Source organism: Emydura macquarii, unplaced genomic scaffold, assembly GCF_026122565.2.
Source record: "Emydura macquarii macquarii isolate MOO-44397 ecotype Brisbane River unplaced genomic scaffold, CSIRO-AGI_Emac_v2 contig_2897, whole genome shotgun sequence".
Classification (NCBI taxonomy): domain Eukaryota; kingdom Metazoa; phylum Chordata; order Testudines; family Chelidae; genus Emydura; species Emydura macquarii.
This window is the reverse complement of record NW_027133034.1, coordinates 23936963-23956903: the sequence shown is the minus strand read 5'-3', so window position 1 is coordinate 23956903 and position 19941 is coordinate 23936963. Positions and strand designations below refer to the sequence as shown.

General features: G+C 39.9%; 1 protein-coding gene and 1 long non-coding RNA gene across 7 annotated transcripts in view; both read left to right on the top strand.

Annotated features, from left to right (window-relative positions):
• The window catches only part of TNFAIP8 (TNF alpha induced protein 8), a 95567-nt gene extending 87148 nt beyond the window's left edge, over window positions 1-8419 (top strand). For 5 of the 6 annotated variants that reach the window (XM_067568841.1, XM_067568842.1, XM_067568843.1 and 2 more), the window contains exon 2: window positions 2128-3965. In XM_067568841.1, coding sequence (XP_067424942.1) covers window positions 2128-2693 — 566 coding nt within the window. In that variant the 3' untranslated portion in view covers window positions 2694-3965. Of the gene's footprint in view, window positions 1-2127; window positions 3966-8117 lie in introns of those variants that run through there. The other variant, XR_010923870.1, reaches the window with a different exon arrangement.
• Window positions 8420-9502: 1083 nt separating this feature from the next.
• On the top strand, window positions 9503-19074 carry LOC137166919 (uncharacterized). Its single transcript, XR_010923871.1, has 3 exons — window positions 9503-9956; window positions 10752-10914; window positions 18385-19074. It is a non-coding gene; the product is annotated as an uncharacterized lncRNA (long non-coding RNA).
• Window positions 19075-19941: the final 867 nt, after the last annotated feature.

Sequence of the window (19941 nt, the reverse complement as noted above, 5' to 3'; positions counted from 1 at the left end):
TCTCCAGGGAAATTTTGTCTTTACTGTGAAAACTGATTCCTCTTAATACTTAAACCCAGTTTTATTTAAGTACTTGTTTGTGTATAATTGAATTAAAATGAAATTTTCTTTTTCTGATGTTGATAACAGTAGAGAGACTCACAGAAATAATTGTCCATAATATAGTCCAACTAGGTTGTAGAATAACTTTTTTTTAAGATAAAGTTTATGTATTTTGGCAATCAGATCAAAACTTGTGGAATGATGACAAATTAAAGAAACGAAAGTTGACTTGTACTGTAGTAGCACTAAAGCAGATATGTAGGAAGTAGTACACGCAACATAGCCCCAGCATTTTAATAATTTATAGACAACCATTAAGAGTTTGACATTTGTATGTAAGTGAGAACGCTTGTTTTACTAACATCACCGTAGTCATATGTTTGACTCTGGGTCTTTTGTTTTTATTTTTAAGAAAATGTCAAATGTTAAATTATGACGTATGACTTTGTTTTAGAAAAGCTCTCTGTGAATTTTTGGAGTATCAAAACCTTTAATGACTGGGTTTGTAAGAATAGGAAATTGTTAGAGGCAGATTTGTGTGTGTAAGGGCTTGCTAGTGGTAGATTCTTTAAATCATAGTGAGGTATTGTGATGTAGTTTTAAGTAAAAGCAAGGGTGGCTAGAGCATCTGGATAAATGCCCTTCTGAGCATTTGTATAAATCCAAAGAGAAAAAAATGAAATAAATTTTTGTTTTGCTTTTTCACTCCTGAAGAGTTTGAAGTTGCTTTGTAAGCCACCACAGTGGCTCCTATCAAAGCAGAAGAAATCTAAATTTGTGGAACCTCAGAAGACATTGAGATTTGTGGACTGGAAAGCTTAATGAATAAAGCCAGGGAAGGACAATATTCCTGGTTTGATGAGAAGGAGATCAAGGAGCATTTAGGGAACATAGGGGGAATGGTTTTAATTTTTTTTATATTGAAGTGGCAATTGAAATTCAAAGGCAGCTAATTTATACTTGATAAAAATAAATCTCTCCTATCCTAAGCACTGACTAGTGGGTTTCATACTTGATGATTTTTTAAATATCTTGATTGTTTTTATTTAAATAATGAAACAGATTTATTAATAATTTTTTAAAAATGCAAATACTGTTGAGACATATATTTTCCACTTCTCTGATTGACTACTTAGCATCTGTAGCTGCTTCTCAGACCCATGTGGTTTAGAAAAGCATGTTTGTCTTATGATCTTGCTTATTGCTACCAAAATATTTAACAATGAGCTCTTCAGTATTTCAGTACCCTCATCTGGTAAGAACTAGCTCTTTAAAAAGATGTACTCAAATTATCTAAGATTTGTAATTAATTAATTAACTGTACAGAATGTGGTTACTTTTTCATTAAGTGGGCCTTCTTGGGAGCTTTCCAAATCCTGGAATGGGATCCTCTTGTGAGTTTTTCAAAGATGCCGTGAAGGAAGAAATATAGTTTTATAGCTTAAAAACTGCCCCTTTGAACAAATACCCTTTATATGTGTTGGCAACTGTGTTGTGAGCATACATACACATGACTAGTAGGAAACTTTCTCTTCCAAATGCAGAGCTTTATCCACTGGAATCTGCAGAAGCTATGCTTTCATTTAAGAAAAAAATCCATCCTGTATTTGCAAAGAAATCTGTCCATATGTGAAAATAATGTAAACAGATGAAGGGTTTTCTTTAGACACCCTAAAACTACAGGGGGATGCAGCCTGAAGCCTAATCTTGTCCCAGCAAAATTTGTATCTTTGTGTTCACACGTGTTTATTTACTGTAAACTTTACTTACTACTTTATACATTTATGTTCATTCATTTTGGTTAAGTTTCACTTAGCTTTTTGTGTTCATTCAAACCTGAAACAAACTCAGTGAATGCAAATCTATACAAATCATACCAAGATGTACATGAAGTCTGTGAACTTAAACTGCAGTTTTCATACAATTATTGATGATTAATTCCATTACTTTTGAAGGACTATGGTATGTCAACTGAAAAATAAATGCATGTGGGCTGGAAAATATTCTTTAACACACACTCAGTAATGTGTCTGTGATGATCTACTGATTGTATTCTGTTTTTTTTTTTGTTTTTTTTTTTCCAAGTGGCCACAGATGTCTTCAATTCCAAAAACTTGGCCATTCAGGCCCAGAAGAAGATCCTTGGCAAAATGGCATCCAAATCAATAGCGACAACCTTGATAGACGACACTAGCAGTGATGTTTTAGATGAGCTCTACCGCGTGACAAGGGAATACATTCAAAACAAGAAGGAAGCAGAAAAGATCATTAAAAATCTCATCAAAACAGTCATCAAATTGGCAATCCTCTACAGGAATAACCAATTTAATCAGGATGAAATAGCACTGATGGAGAAGTTTAAGAAGAAGGTTCATCAACTGGCAAAAACCGTGGTCAGTTTCCATCAGGTGGATTATACCTTTGACAGAAATTTTTTGTCCAAATTGTTGAATGATTGTAGAGAGCTACTTCATCAAATCATCCAACGCCACCTAACTGCAAAATCACATGGACGTGTCAACAACGTGTTTGATCATTTCTCTGATTGTGAATTTTTGGCTGCCTTATACAATCCATTTGGACCTTATAAGCTCCACTTGCAGAAACTCTGTGATGGTGTCAACAAAATGCTAGATGAGGGAAATATATAACTTCTCGCGTTAAGGTTGATTGCTCATCTATTATTTGTAGATGGCGCACTGCTGATTGATGAAGGAATAGAGGACCATATAAAAGTAAGGTTTTTGAATTTAACGAACGCTTCAGAAAAATCTTTACCAAACTGAGTATTATGAGCCATCTATTGCTATTCCCAATCCACCTGGAACAAAGACTTCAAATGATACTGCTTTAGCATGCTTTGCCCAAGGAAACAGCTAGATAAAGGTTATGAAACAGAGCTGCTCAAGTAGAGTAAGACTCTTGTGAAGTAGATGATGATAAAAAGAAAATATATGTAGTCAAACAATCCAAATATGTAATTCTACATTTAGAGTAATATTTATAAATCATCAGAAGGCTATTTTTTTAATCAGACTAGCATGGTGATGGTACATCCTGTCATTTCTTTAACTCATATGCAAAAAAAAGTATATATTTTGATTCATTTATATTCATATGTATTCTATATGAATGTGTAGATCACAGCCTTTTTATGAACAGTTCAGTTTTATAGTTGTCATATCTGTGATGCTTTTGTGCTTTGTTAATCTGCAGTCCAATGATGAAAATCAGTTATGTTTGGAAATCTACCAAGTGACCCTTACAGATTGACTCTGATGCCTGTTAAGTTTGATTATTTCAGGGACGGTAAACTACAATAATACAGCCTGACTTGGAAAATGTATTCTACAGACTGAACCGTGTGTGGTGAAGAAAGCACCTTTGATATATAATTGTGTTTCAGAATTTTAAGACTCCATAAGTAATTAAAAGATAAAATGCAGTGAGTTAGCTGTGAACTCTCATTAGTATCCATGGGAGTCTTGCTATTATATCTATCCTCTTCTGAAAATATAAGGGTTGATGATTCTGCACATTAGGATAACGAATATGGTAATGTGAATTTAGATAATATAAGCATCTGAAGGCTAAATAAATTCCACACCCGTTTGCTTTGTATATAGTGAGCTAATGTCATTGGGTAACATATAATAAAACTGTTTAACAAAGAGAGACATGGCATTTACAATACCACAGCTTAAATCAAAGATTTTTATCTAGTTCTTTTCAGTGGTACAAAAACAATGTGACTTTCCAAACACTGTATGTACTAAAAAGCATAAAGTTAAAATATTTCAAATACCTGCCGAGTTTTTGTGGGGAAGCTTATAAAGAACTTTGCAATGTATTTAATTGCCAAACTTTTTTGCTGTTTGATATGTCTTCTATTTTATGAGTAAACCAAAGAATTTTGCACTCCACGCTTTGCATGTTTTTTCTGTTTGCATATTAAATTAGAAAAATTTGAAGCATGGACAAAGCAGTGCAATCTCTGATGTATGTCTCACCATTACAATTTAATTATTGCCTTTCTAGAATGAAAGGATAGTTCAGTTTTCGTGCCCATTCAGTCACTGGACTCCTAGCGTGCCAAGAAGGGTGCACATTGTGACTCTTTGTGACAGGGACACATAGATGAGAATACCAAATTATTTTATACAGACCACCAACATCCAGCAGATAGTAAAGGGTTAAGGTCACCACTAGCTTGGACCAATTAGAAACTGATAAGTCAATGGTTCTCAGTTTCTGAGAGCTGGAGAACTACTTTGCCATCAGATGGTGCTTCAAAGAGCCAGAAAATAGCCATCTTCATAGTGCATTTTGTCCATCATCAGTGACCTGTGTAGTGATTCAATGTCATGGGGAAAACCTGATTATTTTGCAGCTCCATCTTTTTCATTTCTCCACATCTGTCTGCTCTGCTGGGAAGCAAAGGGTGTTTCTTCTCTTTCCCTCTACTTTCTCTCTAATCTAACTGAAGAGAGAGGGAGGGTTCCTGAGAGCTAGAAGTATGGTTCAATATCACAGATGGACTCCATATTGCACTATTAATCCACTGAGTAATACACTCTTCCTGAACAAAATAGCATCAGTGAGTGAATTTGAACTCCTTTTGAAAGGAGGATGTGATATAGCACTGTTTAGAACCAGGCGTATAGTCTGTACAAGCTTCCACATGTGCACTTCAGTAAAGACCGGAAACATTTTGGCTGGTCAAATTCTAGGTTTCCCCGGAGCAGGAATTGGCAATTGTGCTTAAAAATATGGTGTTATAGGGTGGACAAATGTCCAAGATCTAGGATGAGTATAGTCAAAATTTATTAACCAGATTTCTGGAGGTAAAATCCAGAAACCCATTGAATCATCTAGCCATATACTTGCATCTTAAAATAGGTTAAACTGATTCTTAAACTAATTACTAGAAGCTTGCCAGCTATCAGAAATCACATCTAGTCTGTAACTTTTCTTCTAGAGTGCAGTAAGAATAGCTGTCACCAGCATTCTTGTTTGACTACAAAGTCAATTTTATGACAATGATGGAAGACACTTCAATCACAGATTTTCAAAAATCTAGTTTTATAGGTAAAGTAAAATGGTACTTAAACTGAGCTATAGAATTCTAGTTTTATTGTTCACTGTATAAAATATTATACAGTGCCTTTTAACTATCATAAGTTTTAAATTAAATTGACTTTAATGCCTTTACCATGTTAAGATAATGTCTCTTGCCCGTGAAACATTTTTATTCATAGCCATTAAACACAATAAAAAATCAACTTAAAATATATTGTTTGTTACCTCAAATTAGCATTCTGTACCTATCTCAGTTTGAAAATTAAAGTCAGTAGAAGCTGTATAGTTACATTGTCCTAAATTACTAATAAAATAATGTTGATTATTTACTGAGGATACAGTATACACTGAACCTGACGTATGATGGTTTTAATAGGCAAAAAATAGAACAAACTCTGGTACAGTAAAATTCAGCATCTCAATTAACAGAATTGGTGAATTTTACTGTAGAATTAAAAAAACAAACTCAGTATTTTATGAGAAAGACGAGGTAGGATCTTTTATTGGATCAACTTCTGTTGGTGAAAAGGACAAGCTTTCAGCTACCCAAAGGTCTTCCTAAGGTCGGGAGAAGGTAATCAGAGTGCCCAAGCTTAAATACAAGATGGGACAGCTTAAGCATACGGGGCTCACATTTTGTAGGAGACCACTTAAAATGAAGTGGGCAATTAATTGTTACAAATTTTGTAGTGAGCCATAAAACCAGTGTCTGTGAAATCCATGGTATTTTATGTATGTTCTGTACACTTGAGTGTTCCATCATCTGGATGCATAATGTATTTACTATTGTTTGGTTGAACAACCATAGCACTTGGCGTCATCAAAATACATCCAGTAGTTAAAGCCAAATGTACTGCCTTTTTTCAGAAGTTGGCAAGTGATAAATGAGGCCTTGTATATGGTGTAGTGAAATACCTGTCCAACATTATTCCTCTTAGGCCATGTCTACGCTACCACTTATGCTGGCAAAATTTGTCGCTCAAAGTTGTGAGGGGAAAAAAAAAAAACCACCCATCCTTGAGCAACGTAAGTTTTATTGGCATATGTGGCAGTAAGCACAGCACTATGCCCGCCAACATAGCTACTGCCATTCATTGAGGTGGCATTATGTCAATAGGTGAGTTCTAGACCCCATCAGCATAGAGCAGCTATACAAGCGGTCTTACAGTGGCGCAGCTGCATGGGTACAGCTGTGCTGTTGTAAGCTCGCTAGTGTAGACATGGCCTTAGTTGCACAAAGACGATACTGACAGGTTGACGTTGGCAGTTTCTGATTGTATTGGCTCAGCTTATATTCTCCTCTTGAATATTTATTTGACTATCTTAGCTACCGCTATCGAGTGTGTGTGTGTGTGTGTGTGTGTGTGTGTGTAGATATATAGTGTATGCCCCCAAGTTTATAGATATATAGTCACACAAAGAGAAAACAAAATCAGATAATTAGCAAGCATTTTTACCCCATCGTCTTCTGAAGCTAACTTAAACTCCCTTCAGGTTGTCCTACACTTAAAAGGTATAAAGATTGATGGCAACCTTGTTTTTTCTGTGGCTTCTATCACCTCTGTCAGCAGATCACCAAATCAGGTTTTCTGCAGAGAGTATTTCTTCCCTTCTCTAAAACTAAGATGACAGGGAAATATGGGAATGAGCAGAGTTTAATCACCAACCTGAGGAAAAAGACAGTCATTTTTGGCTCCAGTCAGCCCAAAGTTGTCTTCCAGCGTTTTGCTGCAACCAACTCACAAGCCATTTCGTAACATAACTGCCCAAAGGTATACTGGAATTCCATGTGCAATTATTAGGGTGATTTCTATATGACTGTACCTAAGCTGCATAAGGGATATAGGGATCAACTGTATCGGAGGCACATTGACAAATCTGTGTAAGAGAGAAAATGGCCATTTTGAGTAATGGAGAGTAACAGAATTAGGAGGAATACACCACTATCTCTCTTTTCTGTAAAAGAAACAGCCCCAAATATCTGTTTCTTGTTTGTGTCTATGTAATTAGAAATCTGATGGGATGATCTACATCTTGATATAGCTGCTAACAGTTTTGCATATAATCTATATCACATATCAGTATATTTGGCATTTACCATGAACTCAATCTATATATCTGTGACCCTTTTTTAAAGAACATGTAATACTTGTATAACTTTTCACAGGAACATTTCAACAGATCAGCCAACTTTCACAATTGAAAGGAAAACATTTGTGTGTTGGATAAAATGGTCTTACCTGTGAAAAAGGATTACATTATTTTGTCCATAAAATTTCCATGTGATCTCATCTGCATGTTTTTCAAGTTAATACAACTCCTTGTGGGAGGGAAGAAATAAATGTCTATAATATACAATTTTGTTATGCTGTAGCCACTACCTGGAGAGTTTATTGTGGCTACAGAACAATTTATATGTACCGTTTATTGAGGAAAAATAGTCTGTGTTGTATTGGTCCCTTTAAGAATCTCTTCTTTTTCCTAATACACTAATCTAATAAATTAGATTCTATTGATGCTAATGATGTGCACAACACAAGACATTGTACTGCAGTCTCAACATAAGTATCCAAAGTAACCAAAACATCATTCAAATTATGCTTATGTGATTTATTTTCCTCCTAAGTAGAATAAGAATAGTATCTCTTTACAAACCATATGATATGAGGAACTAAATCCATTACTGTATCAATACATTCATACTACAAGGCAAGATTTCCTAATATCTAATAACCACAAAGTGCCAACGTCATCTCTCCACTCTTAGTACTTCAAGTTTTAATAATTAGAGCTTCTGCTTTCTGTTTTTAAAACCAATATTTATTGGTAGAACATTCAGAATCAAGGTAAGCTATTTTATGTGTATGTGACGTTACTCTACTGATTATTTTTCATATTATGTGTTCAGATTTACCTCACTTTCAAATATGAAATTGGTAAGTGATGTGCAACAAAATGGTGATAGGTGTCTGAATCAAAATCATAATTTAATACAGGTTCCCAAAGAAATATCTACTTACTGAGAAGAAAAGCTTAAGGAACTCGTTCAGAGGTGGCTCTCTTTGTGCACAAACAGTTTTGAGTGGGTAAGTTCAGATCATTTTGTCTTTTAATGGGGTGTGAGAGTGGAAGGAGCAGATATCATGGAAGTTGGAGGGGGAAAGCATGGGTAGTTGTGAGGTGAAGGCAGGACTCTGGAATTAAGAGGGGGAAGAGAGATGAGAGAGAGTGTAGATGGCATGAATGGAAACAGGTATGGGATAGAACTTTGGAAAGAGAAGGGAGACCAAAGGGAGGAGAGCATGAGACAATCAGGGCAGGATTAAGGCGTGATCAACACTTACCCGGTGATTCAGCAGCAGTCGACAGGAGTTACGCAAGCTACGCAGAGTAGCTTGCATAATTCCCATTGACTGCTGTGCTTCTCTTCTGCACACCACCTTAACTGCGTTCCCATCAACTCAATGCTATGCCACTTGAGGGGTGGATTAACAGCATCGACTTCTGGATCAATTGAGCGGGTCTTCACTGACTGCTCAATCGATCCAGATAAGTCAATCTGATGGCAGCGACTTTGCCACTGTCAGTGTAGATGTACCCACAGACTGTGGAGATGGGGGTTACAAAGGAGAGACTGCGGAAGTGAGGGGAAGGATTGAACTAGGGGGAGAAGTTGTGTGTCCTTCCTTTGAGCCATCTGAAAATTATCTGGTTCCATTTTGGATCAATGGGAGAGATGCACTCCAATGTCCAATCACTGCATAATGTTCTGTATGACTGTCAAAGGCAGAGAGCCTCCTAAAACTCCTCTGGCTATACTCAAAGCAATTTTGTGCCATTACACAGTGAAATCTTCTATTGCCTCCTGCTACAGTACTTGACTACAATAGACTACTATAGAATTCCTAGTGACGTGGTTATTGAGGAATTCCCCGTATAATTTGGCTTAACTTAGATCAAATCTTAGGATCCTAAAAGTGCCTTCAGCCTGTTCTTAAAAATGATTGTAAGGAATTTAAGACAGTGAGATTTTTACTGCATTTAATGTATAGCACAAATATTCAGCATACCTTAAAATTAGCTCGGGCTGGCCCAGTCAACCATATCATCTCTCCTGGGTATTTTCCGCTATATCAGCCTGTCACAACTCAGAAGCTCTTCAGAACATCCACCCCAGTGGTTCTTCTATTTTGATGGTTAGAGCTGCAATTGTAGTAGCCTTTGTGGAGCATTTTGAATGGGCAATCTAATGCCTCTTTTGTCATGTGATTACTCTGGTCAGGCGTAGGTCTGGGTCAGCTCCCAGTGGATGGAGGGTGCTGTGGTGTTCAGGTTGCATTTTTCCAAAATAGATCAAGCACATAGTGTTTTTTCCAGAGTACTCCGGGAACATGGTGGTGTATGTATATCAACAACCATCTTATTTCCCTTTCTGACCAGCTGCACCAGGCCTTCTGTTCCTTCCTGGGGATAACAGAGTACTGTTCATGTTTTGGCTTGGAATGGTGTTGAAAAATGGGTTGGGATTCTTCTGGGGAATTGAGTCTACGTTTGGAGATGATATTTCAGTGGTTGTGTTAGGCTTAAATCCAAAGGAGATAGAATCCATTGGCTGTTGCTGGTTCATCTGGTACTGTCAGCTGAATGAACTTCTCTAGCTTATCCTGCCTTCCCCCAGTGTAGCACTGGCATAGTGTTTTCCTGATGCTTTTGTTCTGTGCTTGCAATATCTTCTGTTTATTTTACTGGCGAGATTGTGAGACACTGTTCTTCCTTGGAGAATCCAGATCTACAATCACACATCATCCACTGGGCCCTCCAACAGCTTGCAACAGGTGAGTGGATTGCAACTGGACTTCCAGATGGAACAAGAGCAATTGCACTGGCCTAGCATCAAGGGTCTTGATTTGTACTCAACTCTAAGGAAGTCTGGTTGGATCACCCAAAGATCTTGATCATTCACCTGAGGAGGAATGATCTCACTGGTGGGAATAGAATGTGTCTCTTTGTTCAAGCTAAAAGCCATCTCTGTGATGCAGCATTTTATCTTGCTCCGAGTGGTCTGAATTTGCCCTAAAGGCAGATATGTTGCAAAACCACAAAGCAACCTGAGACTGAGTAGATAGGAGGAGGGACAAATAAGGAGACTAGTACATTTCAGGGAGAAAGGTCAGGTGCTGTGATCAGGCACTGGTATTTCATAAGGATGCTCTGACGTGTCCAGGGTAACTGGGCTCATCTGTTTACTATAGGTACCCACATGTTTCTTACTAACGTTAGACTTCAGTTGGAGCAGTTTTTAGTTACCTGGTTGGGTAAGGAGCATGTTCCGGCTTGTGGTTCTCATGCTCTGTGGCAGGAATCCTCTGCAGTGCATATCAGGACCGCAGTTTATCCCAAACACTGAGACAGCCATAGCATGTCGTGAGTGAAACATGCAGTGAGGGTGAGGGGACAGCCCTTTACACCAAATGCTGTACCAACAGAAGGTAGTTTAGTTTGTGCTCAGTGTATGGCCTGGATTGGCCTGGTGGGAGAAGACTTTCTGGTTGGGAGGGGCGGGGGATACATTGTGGTGATTAGTTAATTGACTGTTCCTCTCTGTCTCTCTTTCATTCCTCCCTTCCCAGTTAGAGGACTATATGGCCACCAGGACAGAGGTACATTCCATGCTTCCTTATGTACTCCGGGCTGCAGCTGATCACCATTTGGGCTTGGGAAGGAATTTTTCCCTGCAGTGCAGAATTGACCCAATGCAGCTGCAAGTTTTGCCTTTCATTGAACATACGATTGGTAAGTATGGTTGGGGTAGAGCCATCATTAATGGGTTCCTGAGAAACAATCAGAGGTCTGCCATACATTTTGGGGGTGAAGATTTGTGTGTACTATGTTACATATACAGGAATTCTTTGCAGTAATAGGGCATATTGAGGCTTATGCCAAACTCTAGTACAGGGCCAGGAGTGAATGGGCAATGGGATGTAATGATTGGTAGGGGTGGAGAGCTGTTTACATCAGGCACAGATTAAAAGCATCCATCTTTCATGCCCAGCTTTTTGTTCCAGGAGCGAGCTGTTTGGCTGTACCCAGTCAGGGCTCTTGTCTGTTTTGGAGCTTGTTGTGGCCATAGTTTTGAGGAGGTAACTGCATTGACCTAGTCTTAGCAGCTGGGAGTTGTGTTGGGGTTTTTAATTTTCCATTTATTTATTAAGGTTGCAGCTGTTAGTTTAAACCACAACTTGTGTGGAGTTTTTATTTGCCACAGCTTGGTATCAATGCCAAGATGTATGGTATGCTATGGAAATCAGTTTAATGCTTATTTTCTAATTGTATTACCTATGTTTATTTCTTCCTTTTGCCTTTGGTGGCTACAAGGAGCCAAGTTAATGGATTTTTACTAAGGAAATGGGTAGGAGGAAAAACCCCAACACCTTCCACGGATGGAGTAGTATAGCTGTGTTCTGAGAGCAGCAGAGCCATCATTTTCTTCCCCGTTCCTATCTTTTCTTCATAGGGTATATTTTCAAAACTGAAAAGGAGACCCACACAGAGAGTTTCTGCTTAATGGATTTGTTCTACTAATTTATTAAAATATGCCAGTTCAGCCGTTCATTAAGCCACAAATGACCCTCGGCTTGAGTCCACTGTAAAAGGTGGGTTTCCCACGTAATCAGATGGTGTTCTACCCCAAAGCTCTGCTGGTGCCCCCAGCATGACTTTTTCAATTAATTGAGTGGTATGTGCGAATAATGCCTAACCTCATGTTTCTTGCCAAACGGGAGATTAGAGACCTCTTAGGAATGTGGATTGATGCTAAATGTTTTTAAGTATTTGCTTTTGCAATTGGTTAGAATGTATACCCATTGCGTGTTGCACAATATGCCATCCCTTGCCATTAAATGGAGGAAACTGCTTTTCAGGTTCTCTTGGTGACAAACATGTGGATTCAAGAGCTGTCAAAAGTCCTACGCATTGACCACAATAAACGCAAAGGTTTAATAATAAATAAAAAAAAAAAAAAAAAAAAGGCAGGGGAAGCAATACTGAAATAATTCTCTATTCTCACCTTTGTGAAGGAAAGGGTTGACATCACTATGGACTCTGCATTATGTGTTTGAGAGATTCTCTGGTGGTGGTCATTTAACCAATTAAGTACACCCAAATTAAGTGGAAGGAGGAATCTTGAAACCATCTTCTTCGAGTGCTGGTCCTTTTGCATATTCCACTGTGGGTACACGTGCTTCTATTGCCTGGAGACAGATGATTTTGTGCCTTGGCTCACCTTATGCCTCCAACTGAGGAGATAAAGGGTGAAGTGGATCAATCATCTCTCCTGTACCTTCTGATCGCTGCAGGGTTCAGATCGGAACCTCCAGTGTCCTAAGTTTCAGCTTTCTTCTTTATTTGTGAATATATATATATACTTTGATATTTCTAAATAGTTTTTATATTCTAGAGTTTTAAAGCTTTTATCTTATAGGTTTAGCATTTTATAACTGTCTCCCTGACCTGGGGAGCACCTCCCTGCACCACACATGTACTGGCCTATGTCCAGGACTCCAGGCTTGAAAATCTGTGCTTCCTGCCTGTGATCTTTTTCAGTCAATGACAACCACCAGTGTTGCTTGTACTGCCTGAGGGAAGCCCACATCACGGCAAGATGCGATATCTGCCATTTGTTCCCCAGCCAAACTTGGGAAGGGTGGGAACTTTACCTTAGGCAGCACCTAATGAAAAAGGACTCGAGGCCACAATCGGACCCAGGCCAGGGAACCCCCAGCCCCTCCAATACATCAGCCTGACACTGCAAGGAGTGCACTTTCTGCCATGAGCTCTCTCAGGAGTGAGTGAGTGAGTCTCCTCACAGATCCCTCAGCAGGGTCTTGTCGGGAGAGCAGGGAGCTTTCTCATAAAGCTGAGGCTAAGTCTTCCTCCAAATCCACTTCAAAGAAGTCTGATTCAGCCCTGTCTAAGCCAAGCACTCAAGCATCCAGTTCAAGAGATTTTAATACATCCTAAGTCTCAGAGGCATGACAAGAAAGCCCTCAAGTTTAGGGCTCCATCGGCACCAGATCGCGACCTGGCAGCCACAGTACCTCTGGTACCTCCCAAGCATGAACCCCGGGAACTGACAGCACTGATGAAGACCGATTGCCAAGAGCATCGGTCACCCACAGTTCCACAGACACAGACTGTGGCACAGACTGTCTCCGCTGCAGCTCGGTGGTTCTGGTAGCCAGGACCCCTCATGCTCCAGGATGAGCCAATATCTACACTACTTTTGAGGGAGGTTATGAGCTGGTTTTTGGGACGAATTTGTCTCCCATTCCATCTTCAGGCTATGATTTCCCTCCTGTGGCTATAGGAACTATAGGAACCAGAATCATCTCATCGTGAGATTCTGAACTACCCAGTGAACTGTTATGCCCTCCTCCTCCAAGACACACCTTCCTGGTCAGAAGACCTGGGCCATCTTGGGACCAACTTCCACCTTATGATCTGCCTTGTAACAGTTGATACCCCATGCTTTGGGGACCACTCCAGCCTCCTACTGAGTCTAAGGAGTCACCTCTTCTCTCCCCTTTGAGGGGACAACCGGAGCTGCCCCCGGATCCTACTGAGGAGAAGGAGTACACGCCAGATCCAGTGGTCCCACTGGATCCGGTGAGATTGCTGTCTTCAACACCAGATGAGGCAGTGACTTTGATGTCTCCATCCCCCTGATGACTATAAGCAACACCAAGAACTTTGTTGCAGAATTAGGAAGGATTAGGATCCTGAACATAAGTCCTCTTTCTTCAGTAGAATAGCGTTCCCTGTTAACAAAGCTATTCTGGAGCCAGATAGAGTGGTCTGGCATACCCCAGCTACCTGTGCCCCTAAGAAGGCAGAGAAACGGTTCTATGTCCCTACCAAGGGGGTGGAATTTCTGTTCTCTCATGCTGCTCCTAATTCTGTAGTGGTCCAGGTTGCCATAGAGAGATCTAAGTAGCAACACACCCAGTCTACCCCGACTATTTAGGAAGGCAAGTGTCTCAACTTCTTGTGAAGGAAGGACTTGTCTTTTTGTCTCCAGTTCAGGATAGCCAATTACCAAGCATGAATGACTAAGTATGACTTCTTAAACGATTTGAAATTCATAGACTTTATTGACAGTCTCCTGCAGCAGGACAGAGCTTGTTTTCAGATTTTCATGGAGGAAGGCAAAATGGTTGCCAGGACCATCTCCAATCAGCAACAGATGCAGCTCATACATCTTCCAGGATAATGGCTACTGCCATCATGATGCTCAGGGAGTCATGACTTCATGATTTCCCAGGGAGGTCCAGAACACCCCTGAGGACCTTTCCTTCAATGAGATTCATCTATTTAATCAGAAGATGGATGATCTCATGCACTTCAAAGCAGTGGCTCTCAACTTTTCCAGACTACTGTATCCATTTCAAGAGTCTGATTTGTCTTGCGTATTCCCAGATTTCACATCACTTAAAAACTACTTGCTTACAAAATCAGACATAAAAATATGAAACTGTCACAGCACAGTATTACTGAAAAATTGCTTACATTCTCATTTTTACCATAAAATTATAAAATAAATCAACTGAAATATAAATATTGAACTTTCACTTCAGCGTATAGTATATAGAACAGTATAAACAAGTCATTATCTGTATGAAAGTTTAGTTTGTACTGACTTCGCTAGTACTTTTTATGTAGCCTGTTGTAAAACTAGGCAAATATCTAGATGAGTTGATGTACCTGGAAGACCCCTGCGTACCCCCAGTGATAGGTGTACCCCTGGTTTAAAGGACTCCAGGGCCACCCTCTCTTCCATGGGAATATATACTCCTGGCAATAACCCAAGCCTAGACCGAAAACCCTATGTAAGAGGCAGGGAGCTCAAAAGATCCACTTCCCCATATCTTCTGCTGTGGGTTCCTCATTCCAGTCAGAGCTCTCAGCTAAATGTTACTTTTGGCAGGTGCTCAAGAGCTGCAAACTACTGAGTTCAATGCCTCCCAACTCCCACGTGTCATTTGGGGATTGTCTGGCTCTTTTTCAACACCTGGAATGCAATAACAATGGACAAATGGGTATTCAGCATTATCCATTTCATCTATACCAGCGGTTCTCAACCTTTTTTTTTTTTTTTTTTTTTACAAAGTACCACTCGGGTCAGGTACAGTCGGGTCAAGTACCACTTCACCTGACTGTACTTGACCCGAGTAAGACTCGGTAAAATGGCGGGATTGCGTTGAGGGATCGATGCCCTCCGCCGAAACCCTGCCGCCGTTTCCAAGTTTTCGGCGGCAGAGAGGATGGGACTTTTGGCGGCAGCACGGTTTCTCTGTGGCGGCAAATGGGTTTCGCGGCGGGGGGGGGGTTAATTCGGCGGCAGAGAGCTTTTTGAGCGGCGGCAGGGGGAAGAGATTCAGCGGCGGCAAGGTTTCTCGGCGGCGGAAGGGGGGGGATTCGGCGGCGGCCAGCTTTCTCATTGGCGGCGGCAGGGGGGGAGGAAACGGTGGCGGAGGGGTTTATCAGCGGCGGCGGGGGGGAAACGGCGGCGGCAGAGTTTTTCAGCGGCAGCAAGGGGGGGGGGATTCGGCGGCAGCAGGGTTTATAGGCGGCGGTGAGAGGGGGATTCGGCGGCGAAATCGGCGGCGAATTTTCCCTCGCGTACCACCGAGCCGTCTTCCGCGTACCACTGGTGGTACACGTACCATCGGTTGAGAACCCCTGATCTATACTATAGAGTTTGTATCTCTACCCCTTCCAAAACCCTCTTCCCCACCCCTTTCGGTGGCCACTCTCACGAGAACATTCTCAAACAAGAAGTGGCATCTCTCCTACAGCGAGGAATGATAGGGTGGGTTCCTCTTCAGTACCAAGGGAGGGGTTTTAATTGACACATTTCCTAGTTCCCAAAAAGAAAAATGGTTGGAAAGACAGGACAATTTCCATTATGGAGCAGATAGCTCAATTGTTAAAGTCCCAGGGTCAGAAACCTATATTTGCAGGTGAGTGTGGGTTCTCCCTGTGTTGCCACCTGTTGAGGTGTTATGCCTGCTGACAACAGGGGGATCAATCAGTATTTGAGGGGTGGGAGCTGATCCCAGAGAAAGGCTAAAGACTGTCATGGAAAAGGACTGGCTACTCCCAGCAAGCATCTGAGGCAGAAGATTAGGTTGTGTTTACTTTTGGCCTTTTATTAACTGTAGAAAGGGGTGGACTTTGTGACTTAGCTGAAGGGCTAAGTCACCTCAGCAATCTAACCATATTGGAAAGTAATGGATGCCTATTCAGAGGGAAAACTGAGGCAGATGATGGGCCTGAAACCTCACCCGTTAAGTGATTGCTACAGATAGCCATAATACAAGCCATAGAATTATATAATGCTGCATCTCAGCTCAAGGTGGATCATCACATGTTGGGATGTGTTGTCTACATAGGTCACGCCATTACTATTAAAAGTAAGAGTGTTACAATCTTTATTTTATTCAGACTGGATTAAATGTTCAGCTTCCTGGCCTCACGGGCAACTTGCCTTTGCTTGTGCAAAATGTGGATGCCCCTTTTTCTCCTGATGCTGTAAAAACAATTACCAGTTACTGACTAATGACAATTACAATTGATCTCTCTAATAAGAATCATTTAATAGTTTAAATTTAATAATTTTAACTAAAGAAAATTAAACATTAATGAGGATGGGCCTCATGACCAAAACAAATATTTTAGTAACACTTTAAAAATTCCTGAGAAAAAGCAAGTAAATCAGCTCCCTTTTTTCCCTAATATAAAGAAATATTTTAGAGCTTATGGGAGCTCAAGGACATTGGCAGACATTTTGGATAGAGTTAGGAGATTCTTTGAAAGAGATTATAGGATCTTAGTTGGCTATAACTCCACCTTAATAAAAAGGTAATTTTGTAATTAGTATGTTGCCTTCTTGATGTATTGATTTTTAGAAGGCATGCTATTTGAAGCACAATATGAAAACTAATTTTTCTACAAGCTATGCTATTTTAGTTATTTCTAAGGAGCCCATCACTTTCAAAAATTTGCTTTTCTACGTTCTAGTGGTAGGGTGAGGATATGTTTGTGGGCAAAGGTTTTCTAGTCAAAAGAGGGTATTAACAAAGGGCTTAACAATTGATGCATACAGACACATTCTGGCAAACAGAGCTGATGAAGCTCAATAAGATGTACTCAATCTCCCACTTTGACACCATCATTTCATTATCTGTTTCAGCCATTTATAATTCCTTGTGCTTTTTTCTAATTTATTACAGAACCTGGAAATCCTGCCCATTATTCTTCCCAAATTAATCATTTATTGAAAGGTCACTTTGGCACCTGCTGCTGATCTGTGACTTGACATCTCCTCCATCCAAGTTTCCAGATCACATCATCTCCATTGTGGTTAATGTTTGTTTTTTCCTTACTAGCCAGTTTCAGATCAATGGAATTACTTTCCACTGGTTCTATGACCTTTGAGATTAACCATTTTAAATTCTGTTTACAGATCCCACTGCAGTCTTTTTACTGTGAATGTTTTTGTGTGTATTTTTTTTAACAGAGCCAGGCTACATCTTGAAAGCATAAAATGTGAAGTGGCACACTTCCACCTGAGCATTATTTCTGCTGTTTCCTAGAGAAACATCCAGGAATCTCTGACACAGCTCAGTGAAGAAGGGGCAAAAATATGCGAGCTATCCATCTCCCTGCCAATTTTGACAATAGTGTATGCCAAAATGGTGAAGCTAGAATATATTCTGAGCTGTGTATTCAATTATTAGCTGAAAATACTTTATCTATATACTAAAGACGTATGTGGAGGCACCACAATAGCCAAGATCAAGGTCCCATTGTGCTGTGCACTCAACATATTGTGAGAGAGTCCCTGCTCTAAAGAGTTTACAATCTAAATAGGCAGGACCAACAAAAGAGCATAAGTGGGTGAGGGAGGAGGAAGAGAGAGGCCAAGTAACTTGGCCAACGTAGCACACAAGTTCAGTGGCAGAGCCAAGAATAGAACCCGGGTGTCCTGAGTCCTAGCCCAGTGCCATCTTCACTGGACTATGCTACCTCAGATATACTGTGTTCTGAACATGAGGGATTAAGCAAATGAGTTTATGTAATGTTACTGTAAGGATGCCTATGCTAGTATTTGTGTATTTCTAGCATGAATTAAGTGTTTCCAGAAGCCTATGCAGATCTGAGTGTTTATGCAATTAATAACATTTGTACCTTCTCTCCAAACAGTGTACATTCTGAATGCTTACCAGACTTTACAGACACAGACAGCAAATAAAACCAGAGGACAAGGCGGTATGCGATGATAAAAGGATGAAAGAACCTAGATAGCACTTATCTATCTATTTGGTGAATATAGCTATGTAAACACAGGGGATATGTTAGGATGCTTTTTTCTCCAGGCTGTACCTTTAAATGTGCCGGTTCGCTGTGGGGGAGGGCTGTCAGTCAAGTTAGGTCCCTATTTCCAGACTGGATACTGTGTGTTTGCATTCTCATGGAGCCTTCTTTCAGTCATTGTAACAAAGTACAGCATGTGTTTTACCTCTGCACACAAACAGTAACAAAGAAAATAACTCATGTACAAGATGGGATGGTACAAACAGCAAGAGAGATTACACATGTAATACTGAGAATGCAGTCTGTTAATTCCTCAGTACTGGACATCGTGAATGGACTCACAGCTCTGCTCCTCAGCAAAGAGGCATTTGAAGATGGCAGAACCAGAAACATTTCCCCTTTATATACAACTACTTAACTATTCCTTGACTTTTAGGAAGTTTTTCTCGTGTTGAGTTGTATGTCACATGAAATGGCCTAAACTTGAAAGCACCATTTCTTAAAAATACATTTTTATACTAGCTAATATATATCATGTGCAAGTGTATTTATAGCATGATGTGTTTTTTCTGGGCAGATTCAGATATTTATTTTTAGACTTACACTTTAAATGGATCTTCTATAACTCAGCTCTCTCCTGCCTTACTATTATACATGCTCAAGGGCACACTTCACTACAGCTGTCAGTGAATGCATATAACATGTCTGTATAGCTACAGAAATGCTACGGTATAAAACCTAAAATAATGCAGCAGGTCTTAAAACAAGTGTTTCTTTTACTTAATTTCTGCATAGGCCTTGTGCTGCCTGCGCACAAGAATGAATTTCAATCCTAGGCTGCCTTATCTTCCAGAAATGGTACTTTTTCCATGGCCCATAGCTCCCTCTACTGGCAAAATGGCATGTTGCATTTACAATAATTAAAATATAGTAATCCTTTAAACTGAGATCCTACTGCCAATAAATCAGAGGTTGATGCAGTTCAGTTTGAACTTTCTAAGGGAGTCATTCAGACAGACTACATGGTGTAGCTCAGATACATGTGCCTCCACAGTTTTAAAGACTCTGACACACATAAAACATCACTTTGTTAGCTACAGACAGTAAAGCACTAATAGACAAGGACTGAATTTGTTGCAAATATATCTCTTTTCTATTATGTGTGTGTCATCCATCCTAGGGAAAAACTGGGAAAGGAATTAATAGCATTATAAAGGTAAGATAGGAGGAGGAGGTGTGTGTATGCTGAAAAGTCATTGGCAAGTCCATAAAAATAATCAGTTATAGATCAGAATTTTCCTGTTGAAATGGGAAAAATATCAGTTTTGATTTTGTCTTGAAAAGATGAAGATAGACAGATCTGTTGTGAAACAGATTCATAGATTAAAATTGAGTGACCTGAAGGGACCATTGTGGCCTCCTGCTGAACAGAGGCCATAGGATTTC